Source organism: Lithobates pipiens, unplaced genomic scaffold, assembly GCF_037356315.1.
Source record: "Lithobates pipiens isolate NorthernLeopardFrog02 unplaced genomic scaffold, aLitPip1_a1.2 Scaffold_76, whole genome shotgun sequence".
NCBI lineage: Eukaryota > Metazoa > Chordata > Amphibia > Anura > Ranidae > Lithobates > Lithobates pipiens.
In genome coordinates, this window is record NW_027507899.1 from 989,033 (window position 1) to 1,010,357 (window position 21,325).

At 44.1% G+C, this 21,325-nt stretch overlaps 1 protein-coding gene across 2 annotated transcripts in view; it reads right to left on the reverse strand.

Annotated features, from left to right (window-relative positions):
* LOC143959457 (uncharacterized) overlaps positions 1-21,325 on the reverse strand; it is a 147,269-nt gene that overhangs the window by 21,856 nt on the left and 104,088 nt on the right. For both annotated transcript variants that reach the window (XM_077468109.1, XM_077468110.1), the window contains one exon: positions 1,252-1,581. In XM_077468109.1, the coding sequence (XP_077324235.1) occupies positions 1,252-1,581 (330 nt within the window). The remainder of the gene's footprint in view (positions 1-1,251; positions 1,582-21,325) is intronic.

Below are 21,325 nucleotides of genomic sequence, written 5' to 3' on the forward strand. Positions count from 1 at the left end.
AAGGATGGTGTTCATCTATCTGAAGTGGGGATAGACCTGTGGTCCTTGGGCCTTCAGGAAGGTATACAGAAAGCTCTTCGGGTTGAATTGTACTCAACTGAAACTTCCTGTACCGACATCCCACTGTAAGCCTATTATATTGACCCATAATCTTGTTACTTTATAATAAAAACTTTTGTAAAAGAAAGCTCTTCGGGCGTGGGGTTGCCCGCAAGGTTGAGGTAGTCGCCCTTTTGGGCTGTGGCGGTGTTTGTCGGTAGATGGTTACTCAGAAGGGATCTGAGGGTGTGGGGGGCTCATCGAAAGATCGGCCCCTCTGGGGTATTCCAGAATGGTGGATGGAATACGGTTAGGTTCACTGACGGAAGTTGTCTCCGACCGGTCACAGGTGGAGGCCTTGGGAAAATTGACATGTGTACCGCAGTGATTGGGTGTTGTTATAAGTGTGGGTCACCGTCAGAGATCACCAGACTGGGCATGTTATGTGGTTGATGTTACGAGTTATTATTATGTATATAATGTATGTGTTATTGGATTGAGTTTTTATTTGTGTTAATAAAGGCTGTTGTGGCCAGTTTACTCCAATTCAAAGGTGTGGTCTTGTTTCTAAAGGGGGTAAAGAATTTGGTGAAAGGTACAAAATAGGGAGAACGTTCAGGCTACACTAGTCATGTGATTTGATGTGTGATGTGTTGTGATGTGTGATGTGTGATGTGTCAGTGTGTGATGTGTCAGTGTGTGATGTGTGATGTGTGAGGTGTGAGGTGTGAGGTGTGATGTGTGATGTGTGACGTGTGATGTGTGGCGTGTGACGTGTGACGTGTGACGTGTGACGTGTGTCGGGATTACTTTCTCTTTCAGTCTCTCCTTCAGGCTGCAGCAGTGCGGCACTTAATGAGGGAAGGAGCCGCATTAGAATTGAATCCATCCGCCCAGGAAAGCACACAGGGAGCACAATGTACACAGATGCAGAGCGGGGATTGTATACCTCCACCCGAAAATGGAGAAAAAGTCCCTCTTCTTCTCTCACCTCCTGGGCCCCTCTATTATCCTGATGGGGCCCAGGAAGGTTCTATATTCCTCACAAATCACGTAGGTGCAGGTTAATAAAGTTATTTAGCAAATTAGTTTTTTTAGCTAGAAATCTGCTCAGCCTCCCCTGCTGGCTGGGCCCGGTACAACAGGGCTGGTTGTATTTCCCTATCAGCGGCCCTGCTGCTAGGACTGGGGGTGGGGGTTGGATGGACTTACCTTCTACATGGATGAAGTAATCATCTCTCTGTATACGGTGTTCTGTAGAGTTCTCTATATACACACGGTATCTCCCGTCATTCTCCGGAGTCACATTGGATATGATCAGACTTCCATTCTCTGATATCCTTGTATTGGGGAAATATCTGCGATCAGACGGATCACAATTCTTGTGTCGAGCTATTGTATTCCAGTCTACAGGAGATTTCTCATATGTCCAGATAATCCGGTCACATCTCCCTGTATCTGTACGGTTGAGGGTGAGATGGATTCTGATGGGGATGAGAAGGTCAGATCCCGGCCGGGTGAATATTTCCTCCTGGACTTTTCCTGCACAGACAGAATACAGATCCCAGTCAGGTCACAGTGTACTCCCCTCCCCCTCATATAACATATATCCCTCTATGAGGATCCCAGAAATATTCAGATTCCATCTATCAGAGTCCTCCGGGTCTTCCTGGGATTCCTCTGTTTTCTTCCCATCTCAGATCATTGAGGAATCTCCTCTGACACCCCTATACTCTCCATTATTCTACCAATAAATCATCAATGAATAGACAATCATTCCTCCCCCCATTTCCCCTGCTGGAGTAAATTGGAGCGTCCTTTATTTGGCCTTCCTCTGGATCCTCTGTAGGTATAGGATTGTGTAGATGGGATTGGAGGATTTCTTCTCTTTTATTGGTGGAACTGGATGGACTTTATAAAGAGATGATAAATAGAGAATGTATTACATATATAATGCAGTCAGGTAAGATAATACCTGACCTTCCAGTAGATGATGGTGGGCGTCCATCCATACATGGACAAGGACAATGGACACGTGGAGGACAATAAATGTCTTCTCTGGATATTTTGTATTATTTGGTCTAAGGCTAGACATACATTTTCAATTTTCGGTTCTTCTTCCACAGATTGAAGGAAAGAAAATCGCTTGATTCCCCATCAGCACAGTCAGTGTTGATGGGAAGAATCCCTCTTGTGGAGTCATTGTGTTCTGAGAGTGGAAGGTTTCCCCGCCATCAGAATACAATGATCAGTGCTGGAGGCTATAGCCACCGGCAGTGATTGTACAACAAAAGAACACAACGGGCTGGTTGTTCTGAAGTCATCCGATGGACCAACTTCAGTACAATCAGTCTGCCCTTGGATGGCTTGAATTTCAAACTGGCATGCAGACAATCCTAATTTTATCTTATCTCACATGAGACATATACCAAACCAAACATACACGAATAAACTCCTATACATCTATAAAGTGCTGAAATGTGTAAACCAATATATAATAAAACACATGCACATATACCCGAATTTAATCAGGTAAGAAAAACATTAATTTAAGTGAAAAAATAAACTGAATTTTTTTTTATAAAAATAAATATAAGAGTCCAACAGTGATAGTCCACGTATAAGATGATAATTAGTGTCCAAATAAAGTGTTTATTCCTTCACCACACCTTCAGTGACTGTGAGTCCCCAATGTGAATGCACTCACCAGCCATTAAGTCTCACACTCTCGTGATTGGCTGATAAGGCTTTTAACCCTTTAATCAGAGTTATAATAGCAGGATCATCAGAGTTGTGAAGCCCATACACATTAGCCCCTCCTTGATGGTATACGTGTATATATAACCTTGCAAGAAGAAAGAAGCCTCCAATAGCGGAATACAGTTTCAGTAAACTCTTTAATCCAATAAAACCATCCAATTCCAATGCACTCACACGAACTCCATGAAAATTAGCCAAATCACAATATAAAGACATGTCCCAGCTTCTCACAGTGTATTGTTGGGGAGCTGGGTGATGGCGTTGCTTGCGGGTATTGGGTGGCACTAGTGGGAAATACGATTGGGAGGTTTCATTATGTGCTTCTATGTGAATGCTGGCATATTGATGGAACGGGGACACGCGAAGGGTGCATGTGCGGTTAATGGACATCCGCCCATTACTGCTGATTCCAAATGAATAAAAGGAAGTTTGCCCGTTCAGATAGCCAATCCCATGAGTAAGACAGACTGATGACGAAAGATGTCGGGGCGTGGCTATCTGGTGATTGTATTGTATTACTAATCTAGAGCTTTGGGGTTTGCATGGTTACTGTTGGACGGAGGGAGTGAAGGGAAGGACACAGGACGCTCCAACCACTACTGGACTGTTGAAACAAAGCGAGTGCGGCGATGAGGAGGGGTGAGAAGCAATTCGACCACTTGTGTAATCCTGGGTCCACCGTAACCATCAATGCCCCAGCATATAAGTGTAAAAAGAAGTTCAAGCGTGATGTGGAGTTTTATGTGATTTGGCAAATTTTTCATGGCGTTCATGTGAGTGCATGGGAATGCAGGCCGCACCTACCCTCCCCGAATACCAAAACTTAGATAGCCTATTTAAATAATAACTCAATACACTTATTGGCAAAGAATTGGCCGCTGTACTTTTATTGGTATATTCAAATCAATAAATAAATAATCATATTCTGATAATTTTATTGCATCATAAAATTCTTATATTTTGAAACTATCAACTTCAATACAGCTCAGTCTTAAAGGACTCGAGCATACCAAAGTCTTTTCACCAAAGTCCCCCCTACATCACGTAGGTTGACAGACCACATAAACGTGCTTAGCGACAAGGGAAGGGGGGATGGGAAGCTTGTTGCACCTTCACTGCCTGGCTGGGAACAGGTGTGAGTGCACCTATGAGAGAGTCCTATATATAATAAGCCCCTTTCCAGAACATTCCCCATGGGTCACATGATCATTTGGGATATCACCAATAGCCTTGTGAGCCTTAACCCCGCCCCCAGCCCAATTTGCCATTCTCTTAAAGTGACATTAACCCAAATACATTAACCTGTATATAGGGCCAATCAGGTTTAAGGGAATGTGCTGGAAGCTTAACAGGTGAAGGGGTATTCCTCTTTGCCTGTGGACCACCAAGAAGATTGGAGCTCTCCTCATAATGGAATCCTTATTGCGGAAGCTCCTGGAGAAGGCGGGCGGTGCAGGAGGAGAGGAATGGCTTCGCCGCTGTTTAGAGTCAGACTCAGCCGTACAGCTGGAAGAAGATGGAGGCGGAGACTCAGCAGTGGGCGGCGAGTAGGCTGGTCTTAATGGCGAAGGGAGGAGAGAGAAAGAGCCACCCCTTTGCGGAAGAACGAGGAGAAGTGTTCATCCCGAATGTTTTTGGCCGGCTGTGGAGGCAGACGAAGAGGAGAGCAGACCTCAAGGGGCCGTCGCGGCTCAAAGAAACGGCGGACGTGCTCCCAGTCACCAGCAGACAAAGGCGGTCGGCGGAGTCAAGTACAGCAGCCAGCAGCAGAACCAGAGGGGAGGAAGCCAGTGCAGCACCTCTCAAGGCAGCCTGCAGCTGAAATGACACAGCAAGGCACTCGGTGAGCTGAGGTGCCTCAGCAGTCACAGGTTGGGTATTCCTGGCAACCCCCAGACCCAGCAGCACTTCTGGAGGTGGAAAGAGAGGACCGGAGCGAGAATGGAGCTGGGCGGAATGTAGAGGAGGGCCGGGCATGACAGTGTGTCAAGTGACACACTAAAAGGTGGGGTTTAGAGATGGTAGGCGGAGAAAACGGAGGGGAGCGGCCATTTAAAAAGGGGGAGGAGTCACAAAAGGTCAGTCCGGAAGGGAGAACGCGTGAGGAGGCAGTTTTTTCACTGCTCCTCGTCACAGCGAGAAGATGGCGGACGCGGCGGCATTGCTGGAGCAACTCAGAGCGGCGGCGGCATCCAGGGGGCCTGACTGGATACAGCGGCGGTGCTGGCGGAAGCGGGCGGAAGCGGGCGGATGGCAGGCCAAAGGCGGATGGGCAGGATCTCGAGGCCGCCATCAAGGTACTCTCCCGGGGCTGTAGCGGGGCCTTCCCGGGGGGCCAGGAGTCCGAGGGGGGACCAATCAATGCCACCAGTGAAGAGGAACCAGCCGGCGTTCCCGGTGGGGCCTGGGCGGCCTGCACGCCGAGGCCCCGTGACGGGAGGCGGGGCCACGGGCCTACATGGTGCCGCTTCCCCGGGGGTAGGGAGGAGAAGATCCCCGACCAGATCGTCTCCGGTGGCTCTGCACGAGCCAGGGGGAAGGAGCAGACATGCTGCCAGGAGCCCTGTTGGGGATGGGGACTTGTGGGTGGGGCGGGGGGACCGGGACTCTGCACTTGTGTCGCCCCCAGCAGCTCTGCACGAGCTGAGGGGGAGGGAGGGGAGGTCTGCACGGGGCTCTGCTAGGAAGGGGAAGGAGACGTGTCTGGTGGCAGCGGGACCAGTCACGCCTGCAGCTCTGCAGGAGCCAAAGGGAGTCAGTGGTGGGATGTCATGCAGCACGGCGAAGAGGAGGAAGCCGGCGGCCTCCAGGCGGGCCATGTCAAGCACCCCAGCGGCTTCACATGAGCCGAGGGGGGTCACCAGGGAAGCGTCAGCTCCAGCCTCTGTGGGGCATGCTTGTGGGTCTCTGGACGGCACAGTGGGTGGGTGGACGCCACCGAGAGAAAGTGGACAGGACTTCCGCGGCAGGAGTGGTGCCAGAGACGGCCCACCTGCGTGCTCGGAGGGAGGACAACGCTGTCGCTTGGCCGGCTCGGCGCCGGCGGAAGATCGGGCCGGGACGCAGAGGCGCCCGACATCCAGGAGCCCCTCCCCGGAGGGGCTGCCGCTCCTCGAGTGTCAAGACGATGGGAGTCGGTCTGAGGGCGAATTGTCGGATGACGTGGAGGAGCAAGCGGCGGGGGAGGTCGGCTCAGCGGCTGTTGGAGCAGCGCCCAGTCAGCCTGGTAAGTCCCATGGAAATGTTGATTTTGCCAATGTGTTGCGGGGTTTATTGGGTGGGGCTGCTGTGCGGGGGGGGAGGCGGTGCCTCCCGCTACGCTGTTGGCGGGTCCTGTCCAACCACGGGTGGGGAGTGGGGCTGCGGTCCCGGGGGCCGGGGGTCTGTTACAGGCATTACTAGAGGGTCTGCCGGTTTTGGTAGGCCAGTTCGAGGGTGGTCAGGGGACCACGCCGACGGAGGCCCCCTTTGGGCGGTACCACGGCGGGCATGGTGCCAGCCGTCGGCAGTGAGCAGGGCCCCTCCACCGTGGAGACGCAGCCGGTCCAGACAGCGGGGCAGGCCGTGGAGAAGGTGAGTGCGGCGGTGTCAGGGAACACGGAGACAGCTGGGAGAGCTGACATCGTGAGGATCGCGGATGCGGCACACTGCGAGGTGTATGTGTGCTTCGAGGGACCGTTAGGAGCCCACTTAAAGCAGGAGGTCCGGGACAAAATTTGGAAAGGGGAATATGTGGAGATTTTCTCCTTGTTGCCTCTTGAGAAGTTTAATCTGGACAGGGTGAAACCGGACGATACGAAGAAGGAGGACGAAGAAAAAAGGCGTTACCACCTGATTCCGCGGACGTTTGCCAATTGGCTCCAAGCCTTTGCTGTCTTTGCAAGTGTAGTCGGCGAGAAGAACCTGAACACTGCTCGGCGTTATTTTGTTACATGGACGCCATTGGGGAGGCGTATCGTGTTTACGGGGGCTCCGCATGGCTGCGCTATGACGAGCAGTTTCGACAGCGCAGGGCGGTACGACCGGCCTTGCGCTGGGATCATAAGGATATTAGCCTCTGGATGAGGCTCATGGCGTCAGCTAGGGCCCCGCCTCAGTCTTTTCAAGGGGGGGCCGGGGGTAGCAACTCCTCGGGACCGCCGGCCGGAAAAAAATGGGGAGTGTGCTGGCAGTTCAACGAGGGCTCTTGCAAGTTCGGTGTTGGCTGCAGATTTAAGCATGAGTGTTCGGGATGCGGGGGGGCACATGCCCTCGCTAAGTGCTTCAAGAAAGGAAAGCGTGCCGGGGAGCCTGCATACAAGAGGAACGACTCCGGTGATGCGGGAAAGGATGCTGCCTTTTCTAAATAGATACCCGGATAGAGCGGCAGCGAGGTTGATCAACGCTGGATTTCAGGACGGTTTTAGGATCCCGTGTACATTGACTGTGATTCCCCCGATTGCGAGTAATTTGAAGTCGGCTATGCAACACCCGGCGGTGGTCTCTGAAAAATTGGCGAAGGAGGTGGCATTGGGGAGGATGGCTGGGCCGTTCGCTCAGGTTCCTTTCGACGATTTAGTGGTGTCCCCGCTGGGGGTAGTTCCCAAGAAGGAACCAAACCAGTTTAGATTGATACACCACTTGTCGTTCCCAAAAGGGGGTTCGGTTAACGATTTCATCGACCCCGAGGCCTGCACGGTTTCTTACACCTCGTTCGATGCGGCGGTACGCTGGGTTCGTCGTTATGGCCGGGGGGCGCTGATGGCTAAGGCTGACATGGAGTCGGCGTTTCAGCTGTTGCCGGTGCACCCAGATAGTTTTCGTTTGCTGGGTTGTTGTTGGCAGGGCTGCTATTACGTAGATAGGCGTTTGCCCATGGGCTGTTCGGTTTCTTGTGCTGTGTTCGAAGCATTTAGTTCCTTTTTGGAGTGGGTTGTGCGGGACATGGCTGGATTGGATTCCGTCATCCATTACTTGGATGATTTTCTCTGCGTGGGCCCGCCTTCGTCCAATGTGTGTGCAATTCTGTTGTCCACGTTGCAACACATTGCGGCAGAGTTTGGCGTGCCTTTGGCTGCCGATAAAACTGAGGGCCTGCGGACGGAGCTGAGTTTCCTGGGCATTGTAATCGACTCCGTGGCCATGGAGTGCAGGTTGCCAGAAGGGAAGCTCAGGGATTTACAGGCGGAGATTAGGGCAGTGCATGGTTGTAAGAAGGTTCAGTTATGTGCTTTGCAGTCCCTGCTGGGCAAGTTGAACTTCGCTTGCCGTATCATTCCCATGGGGAGGGTTTTCTGTCGGAGGTTGTCGGCCGCTACGGCAGGGGTTAGGGCGCCTACGCACTTTATCCGGCTGAGTAGGGAACATAGGGAGGACCTCTGGATTTGGTGTCTGTTCCTTTCCGAGTACAATGGCAGGTCAGTGTGGATGTCGGGCCCGGTGAGCAACTTCGACCTAGACTTGGTTACTGACGCCGCGGGATCTACAGGCTACGGAGCATTTTTTCAGGGACATTGGAGTGCTGCGCCGTGGCCTCCATCGTGGGTGGAAGCAGGTTTCTTAGGGAATTTGGTGCTGTTGGAACTGTTTCCGGTGGTGCTGGCTTTGGAATTGTGGAGGCAGGCATGCCGGAACCTAAAACTGCGTTTGAATTGCGACAACATGGGTGTCGTGCAGGTTATCAATAGCATGTCGGCGTCTTCGCCACCTGTCATACGTTTGATGAGACAGTTGGTGCTGCGCTGCTTGCATTTGAATGTTTTTCTCTATGCTGTGCATATTCCGGGAGTGGATAACACCCTAGCTGATTCTTTGTCTCGCTTCCAGTGGGTCAGGTTCCGGGCCCTGGCGCCGGAGGCAGACGAGGAAGGAGTGCCGTGTCCGGATTGGATCTGGGAATTGGCGTTGGAATCGCCGTAAGGTGGATACAACGATCAGTGAGTATGTCCACGTGGTCCGCATACCAAAAGGTGTGGCAGGAGTGGTCGGAGTTAATTTTGGAGTCGGGGGGTTGTGGGGGTGAGACAGATTTTCGGCAGTTGGTTTTGTACTTTGTGTCCAGGCATATAGATGCAGGGAAATCCGCGTCATCGATTTACAAGAAGATGGCGGGCGTAGCGTTTTGGTTTAAACTGCTGGGTATGTCGGATTTGACTAAGGACATTTGGGTTCGGCAAGCCATGAAGGGGTACAGGAAGGGGCACAGGAGGCAGGATGGGAGGCGGCCTATTACGTTTGCGAATTTGTTGATGCTGGGGGAACACTTGGAGTCGGTGTGTTCCTCTATGTATGAGGATGTTTTGTTTTTGGCCGCTTTTTCGTTGGCCTTTTTTGGGGCGTTTCGCGTTAGCGAATTGGTGAGCCCTTCTCGGCGGATTGCGGGCGGATTGGGTAATCAGGATGTCGAGGTGTTAGTGGATAAGGTGTTCTGTGCGGCTACAGAGGTCAAAAACCGATCAAAGGGGAGTGGGAGTGCAGATAGGTTTGTACGCTATTCAGGGGTGTGCGGTATGCCCTGTTCGGACTGCAAAAGAAGTCCGGACCGTTTTCGGTTGTTGCTTCCAGAAGCGGACAGAGAAGGCATTCCATGCCCAGACTATCTGTGGGAAGTTGTATGAAGGAAGTATCTGAAGCCATTCAGAGGTATTTAGCGCCCAAGACGTGGGCCAACTACTCAGCAGCCTGGAGAAGTTGGCTGTCCTTTGCCAGTGTGGGAGGTTTTCCTTTTAACAAACCATCCAAAGACAGGCTTTTAGCCTTAATGGATAGTTTAATGCAGCAAAGCTACTCATATAGTTATGTAACGAAAGCTTTGGCTGGTATCTCCTTTTTCTTTAAGCTGAGGGGTCTGCAACCTTGTTCTTCCTATTTTTCTTTGAAACAGGCACTAAAGGGTTACAGGAGGTCAACAGTCTTGGTGGATGATAGAAGACCGATCTCCCACGACATCCTTGGTGGCCTTTGTAGGATGACTGAAGTCATATGTTTCTCGGCTTATGAGGTTTTACTGTTCAAGACAGCATTTACACTGGCCTTTTTCAGAGCGTTCCGCATTTCTGAATTGGTGCCTGCAAATAGACTGGGTGTTTCAGGTATTAGGAATGAGCGGGTGGTGGTGGACAGCTATGGGGTACACATTTGGTTGCAATATTCCAAGATGGATCAATGTGGCAATGGTAAGAGTGAGTCCCGCAGCTAGCATCCACAAGGGGGAGGTAGGTGCAGGGATGGCATGATATGTGTTGGACTGCACAGTCGCCGTTTTAAGGGGAGTGTATGGCCGCTTTAAGGATTAGGGGTGGGCGGAGCCAGGGGCGGAGCCACGGTGTCCATCTCGTGGTAGCAGGGACAGTGCTAGCAGTTGGTGAGCAGAGGAGGAAGCAATCCCCACCCACCCTCCCTGGTTTGGTACTGGGAATCGGTCTCGGGTGATAGTGTGTTTCATTGGGCGGTTCAGGGGGCTTTAGTTGAGGAAGTGAGGTACAGGTAAAAAGGCCTGTTGTACCCATCCATGGGATGGGAGTGGTTGTAGGTACTTCCAGGTTACGAGGGTTTAACCTGGAAGGGTTTTAAACGGGTAGGTCACTGCTACAGTTGGTTATAGCCTCCGAGACAGGGGTAGTCGTCTGGAGGTCAAGAGGTTACAGTTGAAGTTGTTGGCAGTGACCATTTTATGTTGTGATGCTACGTACCCATGACCCCTTGGAAAGGCTGCGAAAGTTTCTTACCGTATTTAAATGTTGGTATTTATTAAAGATTATATTTTGGTTAATAAAAAGTTTAGGCCTGATGGCCATTTACTCCAAAATCTGTCCAGTCGTTTGTTAAGAGGGACAAGGTTTGGGAGGGGGCGGGTAAGCCGGGTTATGAAGGTTCCGAGATAATGTAAAATATAACACTGGGTTGTGTCCTACAGATGTCATGGGTCCATTTGCAGGAATTCAGGGATATATTTGTGTGCCCAGTAGCAGCTGTTAAACAATTCTTGGCTATTAGACCACCGGGAATGGGGCATTTCCTGATTCACGCAGATTTGAGGCCTCTGACAAAATATCAATTTGATGCAGTACTCAAAAGATGTTCAGAACGGCTGGGTTTGAGTGACTTCAAATTCTCATCACACTCATTTAGGATAGGTGCAGCTTCTGAAGCGGCCCGGTCAGGGTTCCCGGATGCGGACATTAAAGAAATGGGGAGGTGGAAGTCCCAATGTTTTCGGTTATATGTACGACCTAATCTCTTTGTTTAATTTCCAGGTGCACAAAACACGGTGTGGATATTGGGACATTCGTTTATATACTGGGCGCAAAAAAGAGCGGCTCAACGCAGTTATTCAACGAATCTATCATTACAACCAGAATCTTTTCAGTTACTTTGGAAGGGCATTAGAGGACTTCAGTGGTATCAACTCTATTTTCAGTTAAATAGGTTATGTCAAATACACGGACCCGTCACACACACTGACTGTTAAAAACGAGAGTACGAGAGTAAAGTAGTAAAAATGCAAATGTAGTGTAAATACAACTCTACATACTCACTCACAGGGGCGTTTCTTAATGAATAGCAAAGTCTTTGTGTAATATGTGAATCAGTAAAGTCTGTCTTCCTTCAAGGCATTTCAAACGTACTTTCAGGAGTAGAAATTGAAGAATCCTTCGTTCATCCAATAGTTCGTTTATTATTCGGAAAGACAAGCAAAGACAAGATTGACATCTGGTAACATATGGCATGGTGATGGCCTCAGAAGGAGGAATGGGTCTTCTGATCTACATTCTCCAAAGTGTAGAATCCTTTCTCTTCCCACCAATCCTCCCTTTCCTATAACCCTAGTCCATTCTTATACTGTTTCAAGATGTTATGTCAGCATATCCTAATAACACCCACATTTGCATATATATACCCAATATGGTTCAGTCTATAGATAAGTAGCATAACTCCACCCATTGTCCTGACATAGTAACTCAAAAATAGAAATACCTACTCAGCAAAACCACTCCTCTCTATATGATCTGCTGTTGTGTGACCTTCAGAAACCATCACTTACCACCGAACATATAACTTACATATATTTTCAGAAACTTTTATCTTTTAAGATATTAATTACCTCAAAAACTTCTAACATATTCCCCCTCAATGCACTATAATCAACAAATAATAAGTGCATTCATCTTAAATAATAAATGTTTCTGATTCTCTTTTTTTCCAATACAAACAATACAATAAACATTAATACAATACACATTAATACATTTTAGTGAGTCAGAATTTGTACATAAACATTTTCAAAAATTCTGAGATGTTTCTATGAAAAATATTTAAATATTTCATTCCATTGAGAAAGTATAAACTATTATATTTAATTTTAATTAATTCTCCATCTAAATCATGTAATATTAAATATTTTCTTCTTTCAACTTTATAAATGTATTTAACTTCTTGTGAAACTCTTATAACTTTAACCATATCATATAAATATTTTATGGATAATCTATGATCTTACTTTAAAAATGATCTTCTTTTCAAGTATATTATTCCATTATATGACACATTCTCTATGTGTATTCTTATCTGTGAAACCACTGACCTACTGACCTTTAGTCATAAACCTTGGTCATAAAGAACAACTGGTACCAAAATGACATTCACACAACTTAAATATTAGCTAAATCACTCACATTTCATTTATGGCGCCCTTTCATACACATTTTGAATCAATTGCTCCAGATGTACTGGATCACTGGATCAGATAAACCAGAAGTCATTTTCCGACTAAAAATACTTGTCATAATTTGTCTACCTTTTTTTGTTTCTTCCAATAATCAATTTATAAAATTGTTTCATTCTAATCATAATACAGATTTGAAACAAAATGCATAAAAACTTTCCCATTATTCGATTGTCATATTTTATATATTCTATCTATCATTCTATTTATTTTTTTTATTTATTTATCCATCTATCCATGACCAGCAAACAACTATTTCTATTTATTTTTTTTTAAACATTTCAAAATTATTTAAATTCAACAATAACTTTGTTTAGACACATTGAAATCCTTTTCTTCATATACTCTAATTATACCTTTTTGTCTTTCCTATTATCTTATTACTATCATCATTATTCATAATTCATAAAAAAATTCTTATGAGAAGCACATCCTAACTCCCCCTCACATAATGATCGACCGATCAATATGTCGCTTTTGATGCAAGTCCATATGAATAAATCATTGAAATTCACCAAAAAATGATAGTCCTTGATAACATAATAAAAAAATAATGTCCCCCCTCCGCAACGGTTTATTTTGATGTAAGTTTTAATTATGGGCTCCGAGACCTTCCGGGACTTCGAGACCTTATTACATCTCACTTCGACACCTTCCACCCTCACCCACAGAGATCTCCTTTGAGAGTGATCTGACTTTTACTGGACTTACCTCAGTCGGGTGTGACTTAGAACTACACCTGACCCCAGTATATACGTATCCAACTTTAATGTGTGTTCCCCCATACACGCAGCTACACAAGCTCTAACTTCTATAGTACTCCCATCCTATTCCCCCCTTATCGCCTCCCCTTTTACCTACTCTTACCCCTACCCACTCCCCTCTCTTTCACAGGCCTACAGACGATTGGGTTCCTCTCTGCTGCCCTCTTCGCCCCGGAGGTGCACCGCCTCACTCTGATACTCCACTCATGTCTAAGAAACTACCCATGATGAACACCGTAAACTCCAAAACCACCCTCCCCTCGCTCAAAATAGCTTCTCTTAACGTAAAAGGTCTAAATATCCCAGAAAAACGAAAATCGATCCTATTAAGCATGCAACGATTGAAAGCAGATGTAGTCTTCCTACAGGAAACACACTTTCATTCCCCGAAAATTCCCAAATTATCTTCGGATTTTTACCCTACCTACTACCATGCTACATCCCCAACCTCTAAAACCAAGGGTGTATCTATCCTGTTCTCTAAACATGCCCCTATACAGATTTCCGAAACACTACAGGATGAGCAGGGTAGATACATCTTTCTCAAAGGCACTTGGCACAACAAACCTATAACATTGGCCAATTTATATAGCCCAAATAAAACCCAAGTATCCTTTTTTCGTGCCGTCTCCACCAAATTACAGGAATTCCAATCAGGTATTTTGCTCTTGGGTGGTGACTTCAATGTCCCTCTGGACCCACTGGTGGACACATCCACGGGCTCTTCCTCTCTACCTTATAGAGCACTACGTCAGATTAAGCTTTGCCTCCAAAAACTCTCTCTCCATGACACATGGCGCACAACACATCCTACAATGAAAGACTTTACCTTCTACTCATCCCCTCACAACAGATACTCACGAATTGACTATTTATTCCTGACTCAACCTGATCTTGCCTATCTGACAAATGCGACAATAGAACCGATGACTCACTCAGACCACCACCCTATAACGGCTACGCTGACACTTCCCGATAGACTGACTCGTACCCAAATTTGGAGACTAGACTCCGCTATCCTCTCAGACGTAGGGAACATAGCGGAACTCAGAACTTGCTTGAATGACTATTTTAAAGAGAATGACACACCAGACACTCCTTTAATGACCCAATGGGCTGCCCATAAGTGCGTTATAAGAGGAAAAATGATCTCTATCTCAGCCAAAGCTAAAAGAGACAAACAGAAGTATCTTCAACAATTATTTGACAAACTCAAAACACTAGAGTCGACCCACAAACGTACCCTAGCCTCTCAAACATTCCAAGACCTCCAAGCTACCAGGACTCAAATACAGGAGGAACTAGGTAAACACATTAGGAAACGATACATGCTATCCCAAAGATACTTTTACGAATTCGGGAACAAAAGCAGTAAAATGTTAGCAAGGGCACTCCATTCTAAAAAGACTGGATCTACCGTTCATTGTTTAAACTCCCCGACGGGAATTAAACACACCAAAAATAATGAGATTGCACGGGAATTTGAGCAATTCTACGCTAAACTGTACAATTTAAAAGGATCTGATAACCACCCGCCCCCTTCCCAAGCTAGACTACGACAAATGACGGAATTTTTAAACAAATATTGCCCAAAACTCTTAACACAGGACCTCCTAGCTGACCTGGAAGGTCCCATTACCCAAGCTGAATGGGACAAAGCTCTTAAACAAACAAAATCAGGCAAAAGCCCAGGCCCGGACGGACTGCCTGCAGTCTATTACAAAACTTTCTCAGATATTTTACATAAGCCATTCTTATCAGCTTTCAACTCTCTTTCTGACACGACTCATATGCATAAAGAGATGCTTGAAGCTCACATAGTGGTTATACCCAAAGAAGACAAAGACCCCACACAACCAGCTAGCTACAGACCAATATCCCTACTTAATGCGGACATCAAAATCTTCGCCAAAATCTTGGCCAATAGGATACTCCCCATTCTGCCCTCCCTCATTGCTAAGGACCAAGTGGGATTTGTCCCCAACCGTGAAGCTAGGGATAACACTGTCAAAGCTATAAACTTACACCACATTATCACAACTTCCAAAAGTAAGGGATTTTTCTTATCCCTTGATGCGGAGAAGGCATTCGACAGGGTAGCATGGGATTACATGCAAGCTGTCTTACAATCCTTTGGCTTTGGTCCACAATTTTCCACCCTTGTTAACTCTCTATACCACAACCCAACGGCCAAAGTCCGTGTCAATAATGCCCTGTCAAATGCCTTCTCCATATCCAATGGAACCAGACAGGGATGCCCCCTGTCTCCTATCCTCTTTATTCTTACCCTTGAACCCCTTCTTAACAGCCTTAGACAAAACCCCGATATATCAGGAATCAAGACCACAACCAAAGAATACAAACTTGCTGCCTTTGCAGACGATATCCTACTTTTCCTTACACATCCGCACACATCAATTCCGATTTTACTGAGTGAATTTAAAAATTTCAACATACTATCCAACCTGAAAATTAATTTCTCTAAATCATATGCCCTCAATGTCTCCCTCCCCCCTGAAGACGTACTCCACTGTAAAGCGAACTTCCCATTTCACTGGAATGACCACTCCATTACCTACCTGGGCATACAACTGACGACCCACCTAAAAGACCTATACATAAGAAACTTCCACACCATATTACAAAAAATTATCTCCGACCTGAAACGATGGGATAAGCCAATATTTTCGTGGTTCGGCAGAGCCGCCATATTAAAAATGAATGTTCTACCGAGACTATTATACATACTTCAGACGATCCCCATACATCTTCCACAATCGTTCTTCCAATCCTACAGAAGCATATGTTCCAGATTTCTCTGGGGCTCCCGCAGACCGAGGATCAAATACACCTCCCTGACTCGACCGAAACATTTCGGTGGCATAGGCCTTCCAGACCTTTCGAACTACTATCATGCAGTTCAGCTCACTAGAATTGTAGATTGGAATACCCAGTCGCCTAACAAAGACTGGATATCCCTAGAATCCTCATGCACTATAATGCCACTCAGATCCCTCCCGTGGATTCAGTCTTCGCTTTCCCAAAAGGAAATCAAGATACACCCACTCATAGCTCCGACTTTACGATGTTTCCGAAAACTATGCACACAGTCCTCCATCTCTTCCATCACGAGCCCTCTAACTCCACTTAAACTAAACCCTGACTTCCCGCCTGGGATGTACCCCAACTTCCTCCAAGGCCACTGGTCACGACCACAAGTCCTTTTACAACATTTTTATAACAATGGACACCCTAAATCATCTTCCCAATTAGCTAGTGAGATGCAAACGACCCCTATTCCCTTCTGGACCTTCCAACAACTATCCCATTTCCTCAAAAAACTGGGGAATGTGACAGACCCTTCGAGACAATTAACGCCCTTTGAACAACTCTGCGCCGCAGATTCACCCCACACACACCTTATCTCCCAAACACATTCTCTCTTATTTGGAGATTGCAAATCTAACGACCTTCGAACCTGTACAGCTTGGGAACAAGACCTGAACCTTACACTTACAGAAGATGACTGGGACAACATATTTCGTAACATCCATAAGGGTTCCACAAATGTATCCGTTCAAGAAACGGGATACAAAATTCTCTCCCGTTGGTATAAAACACCAGAGAGGCTACACAAATGGGACTCCTCCATTTCAGAAACATGCTGGAGATGCCAACAAAACCGAGGCACCCTGCTCCACGTCTGGTGGACCTGCCCCTCTCTCCAACCCTTCTGGACAACCATACATCAATTGATAAAAACCATAACGACCTATGAAGTACCTTACTGCCCTGCTCAATTCCTTCTACACCACACTACTCTGTCGCAATCTACATATCGCAAATCCATTATAATACATATGATCAATGCTGCTAAGCAATGTATTCCGATCCATTGGAAATCCCGCTCTGTCCCTACCGTCCACACTTGGTTTCTGAAAATGCAAAGGATAGCGGACATGGAAGAACTAATTCACAGCCAAAGATACACCAAGTACATATGGGTCAAAATGGGCATGTTGGAAACACTTCTTAACTACACCAGATTTCGACCGCATTATAACGCGTAGCAACTAGTTTAACTGACAGAACTGGACCCGCACCCTACATCCCAACCTGTGTCCTATTTTCTTTGGCCTTCTTTCACACCAATCTGACTAACTTCCCTTTACTGCATCCCCCCCCCCAGGAAATATATCAGACATCCCTTATCCCCGACCCTTTTACCCCTATAAACTAGCATAGGGTTGCACCATCACACAACCCTCCCGCCCATCGCCTTGTTCTCTTCACCCCCTACTTCTGACTAAGAGCAGCGGAGTCGAACCCACTATCCCCCCCCCTCTCACCCACCCCCCCTTCCCCTACTTTTTCCTCCGCCCTACCCCCCACCTCCCCCCCCCCCCCTCCTTCTCCTTGGCTTATAGTAAGATAATTATCATTCACTGCTTACTGAAACGAAAATGTTATATAGCTAACGGACCCCCATAAAGAAGTCTATTTGCGCAAATTCCACTGTCCGGGTGGTTCAACAATTATATTAGGATCTTAAAGTTCATACTTGATTTTCACTGTTCTGCGAGCTATTATATGTACAACAAGCTCTATATGCCTTACCTTTTGTAACAGCTGTTAATCATATGTTTTTTCTTGCTGTATTGTTTTTACACTTAATAAAATTCTTTGAAAAAAAATAAAAAAATAAAAAAAAATAATAATTTTTGAAAAAACAAGAAATATTAACAAATAGAAATGTAGTTGTGCTTGTTGCATTGTCATAGAAGAATTTTAAAAAAACTAAATAAAAAAATTGTTTTCTTTAAATTTAGAAACAAAAGACATATCTATAAAAGAAAATGAAAACAAGTATCAAATTCTTTTAAAAATTATGTTTTCCTAAATAATTTTCATTAATCAATGTAAACCATTTTAGAATGATAATCCTTTCTGTGTTTACCCATTTTATTCTTATTTTTACCAATTATTTTTATTTTTACCAATACTTTTGAAACAAAAAACTATAATCCCAATGTACCTTAAAAATAACAAAATAATTTTCCCAACTGATATCCCAGTTGACATCCTTGGTACCATAACGTTAGCTACTGGAATAAATTACTAAACATACTCATTAGAAATAGAAATCTCATTCAAGACATCATTTCTATTTAAATTTAGCAAAGGCCTAGCCATATTTTGTGAACAAACTTCTGAAATACCTATTCCTCTTGTTTGCAAAATTTGCAACCACACTACTTTCTATACAACAGATAATATAAAAAACTAAGTATGCTAATCTCAAAAGACTGTCATTAACTCAAAAAATTAACAAACCCTATGTTTAGAAAATAATAAAGTTTTTAAACTAAAACTATAGCAGGTAAATACATCACCCAATATTTACCTTTATCATCTTAACCAATACTATTCATACGTTCTACAATACCTGAGTACTTAAGATGATAAGAAACAAAAACTTTACTAAACCTAAAATTGCATACATGTCCTTCACTACCTGTCCTATAAAATTTTAAATCATTAACTGATTCCATGGTTTGAAAACCAACCCCAATGAAATATGACATAAGTTCACAACAACTTAGCTTTTATAAAAAATATTATTTTTTCTAGAATTACCTCAATTAATTTATCAAAAAGAAACATTAACTAAAAAAACAACATCCTTGTAATCCTCCTGTAGCAAGTGAAAAAACTAATATAATCAATCTATATAGATTTGCCAAATCCCTCAATACTTTGTAGTATCAGGTTAGGCCTCTAAACAAATAAAACAATTTTCAGAAGTTTGATGACAAAGTGTTCTAAAAATGAGTAGTTCAGAATTTTTTCATTAGCTAAAACAAAAAAAATCAACCAGTCAAGTACCTGGATATGCAAAAAGAAATATTTTTCCATTTAAAAATAACTCTATCCATTATTGTTGGAATCCACTTATTTTTACAATAAATGTTATCTCCTTTATCAGTCTGTACTGACTCTAACTAAGACAACATGTCATAGTCCCCCTCATTATCCTGTGACTAATATTAAATCATGTAAAAGAATAATCTTGCCAGATTACTGTTTTTTTCTCTACGCTGACAATTTATTTTAATTTTGTAAAAGAACATTAATTTAGGTTGGGCTTTCCTAATTATTCTGTTTCTGAAAGAAATTTGATCATGTTGAAGTTTCTTTTCAGAACCCAGCATTCCCCTCATACAGTATGATTGAATGAACCACACCTGCTCTGTCACTGACTGCTAAACCAACACATGACAGTCTGAAATTCAGCTTTCAATGCGTCCACTAAAAGTTGAAAACGTGACATTCTCATGATTCATTTACACAACTGTGGCTCTGTCCCTCACACTACAACTGATCTTTTTAACATCCAATTGCCATTCGACAAAGCTGTGTATATTGACACCTCCTGTTTTCCTTGAAATAACACCTTTAGTGTAACATAAGATGTTTTTCAAAACAAATGGTGCTAAACCCACAATGTCTCAGATCTGTAGCATTGGACAATGCACCCCTAACACATTTATTTATAAATACCAATGAAATCTTCTCATCATCCACATACACTTAAATGTAAAATGACTGAGAGAGATTTCTATATTTACCAAAAATACTAAATTTATAAGGACTTTCTTCAGATCTTCAAATGTTTGTATATAAGTAAACTTTTGTTATTAAAAATATATTTGTCCTACAGTAAGCCTATATAATTCATTAAAATTTACTCAGACAGACACTTTGTCTGCAAAAATCTCAATGAACTCTCGAAAAAAGTTATTAAGGCCTAAAAAATCTTATTTTTTAAAAACAATTACTTTTAGTAAGTAATAATACCTTTTAAATATATATTTTCCTCATCAGTGAACTCTCTTCCAAGTATCTGGAAAATTTAACACAAAAATATATTGTGCTTTGATCCATTAAAGTGAAAAATGTCATGGCATGACTGATCTGCATCTCTCTGTTGGTAATACACATGTCACATACTCTTCAGAGAATGATCTGTTACTGACAGTCTTGGCTACCATGGTTTGTACACCCTACACTGTACAATTCGGTAACAATCTTGTTTCGCGTTTTTTAAAATGTTTAACCTTTTTAACACTTTTTAAACATATTTTGTTTGTACATCTGCGAGAAATCATGTAAACTATGTTATATGACTTTCCTGATTATAATAATGACAAAAAATTGTTTAGAAGACAATCTCGTGAAACTCACAGATTGGATCCTGCCCATGACCTGCGATTGGCCATTTCTCAGAGAAAACTCCTCCCACAACAAAAGTTCTTACTTTTACCAGAAATACTCATTTACAAAAACTTTTAACAATAGTTATTTTTTACAATTTTTAGATTGAACAAAAACTTTCATATTTTAATATTTTTTCTGGGTAATCTTAAGTAAATTAGAACAATTTACTACTTTTAATTTAATAACCAAATCCAAGTTTGTAAAAATTGCTCAATCCTTAACTTATAATATCCTTCAACCAAATCTTTAGAATTTTTGTAAAAAACACTAAACATCATGTTTTTTCCATTATCTCGATTTCATACAGTTCTTTCCACAATCTTAATCAATAATTTTTCTCTGAAAACTTTGTTCAGGGCTTAATACATAAAGATATACATGCAGTATTAAACTTAATTTTCTTCTTAATGAACTTCTTTACACTCTGGCATAAATTAATTAGCATGTATTCCTATATTCCATACATATGAAATATATACATTTCCCGATCGTACTGAGACTTACTTCTGAGCCTAGAGATGTTAACCATTGCCATATTACCCTTTTATATAAACAAACACACTCACCCCTTGTTAGTATGATAGTCCTGTGTGTACTTAAAATAAAACAAGAGATGAATAATGTCCTTTTAACTTTGTTGTTCGTTGCTTTATCTTTCTTTTTCTTTTCTTTAGTGGTAGCTCTTTGCCTTGTTTCTTGAATTCTTGAATTGTGTGCTGTAGTGTCTTGCCTGTTGATCTATTCTTTGCCTTTGTGCTTGGACCTTCCATCTTCAAACATC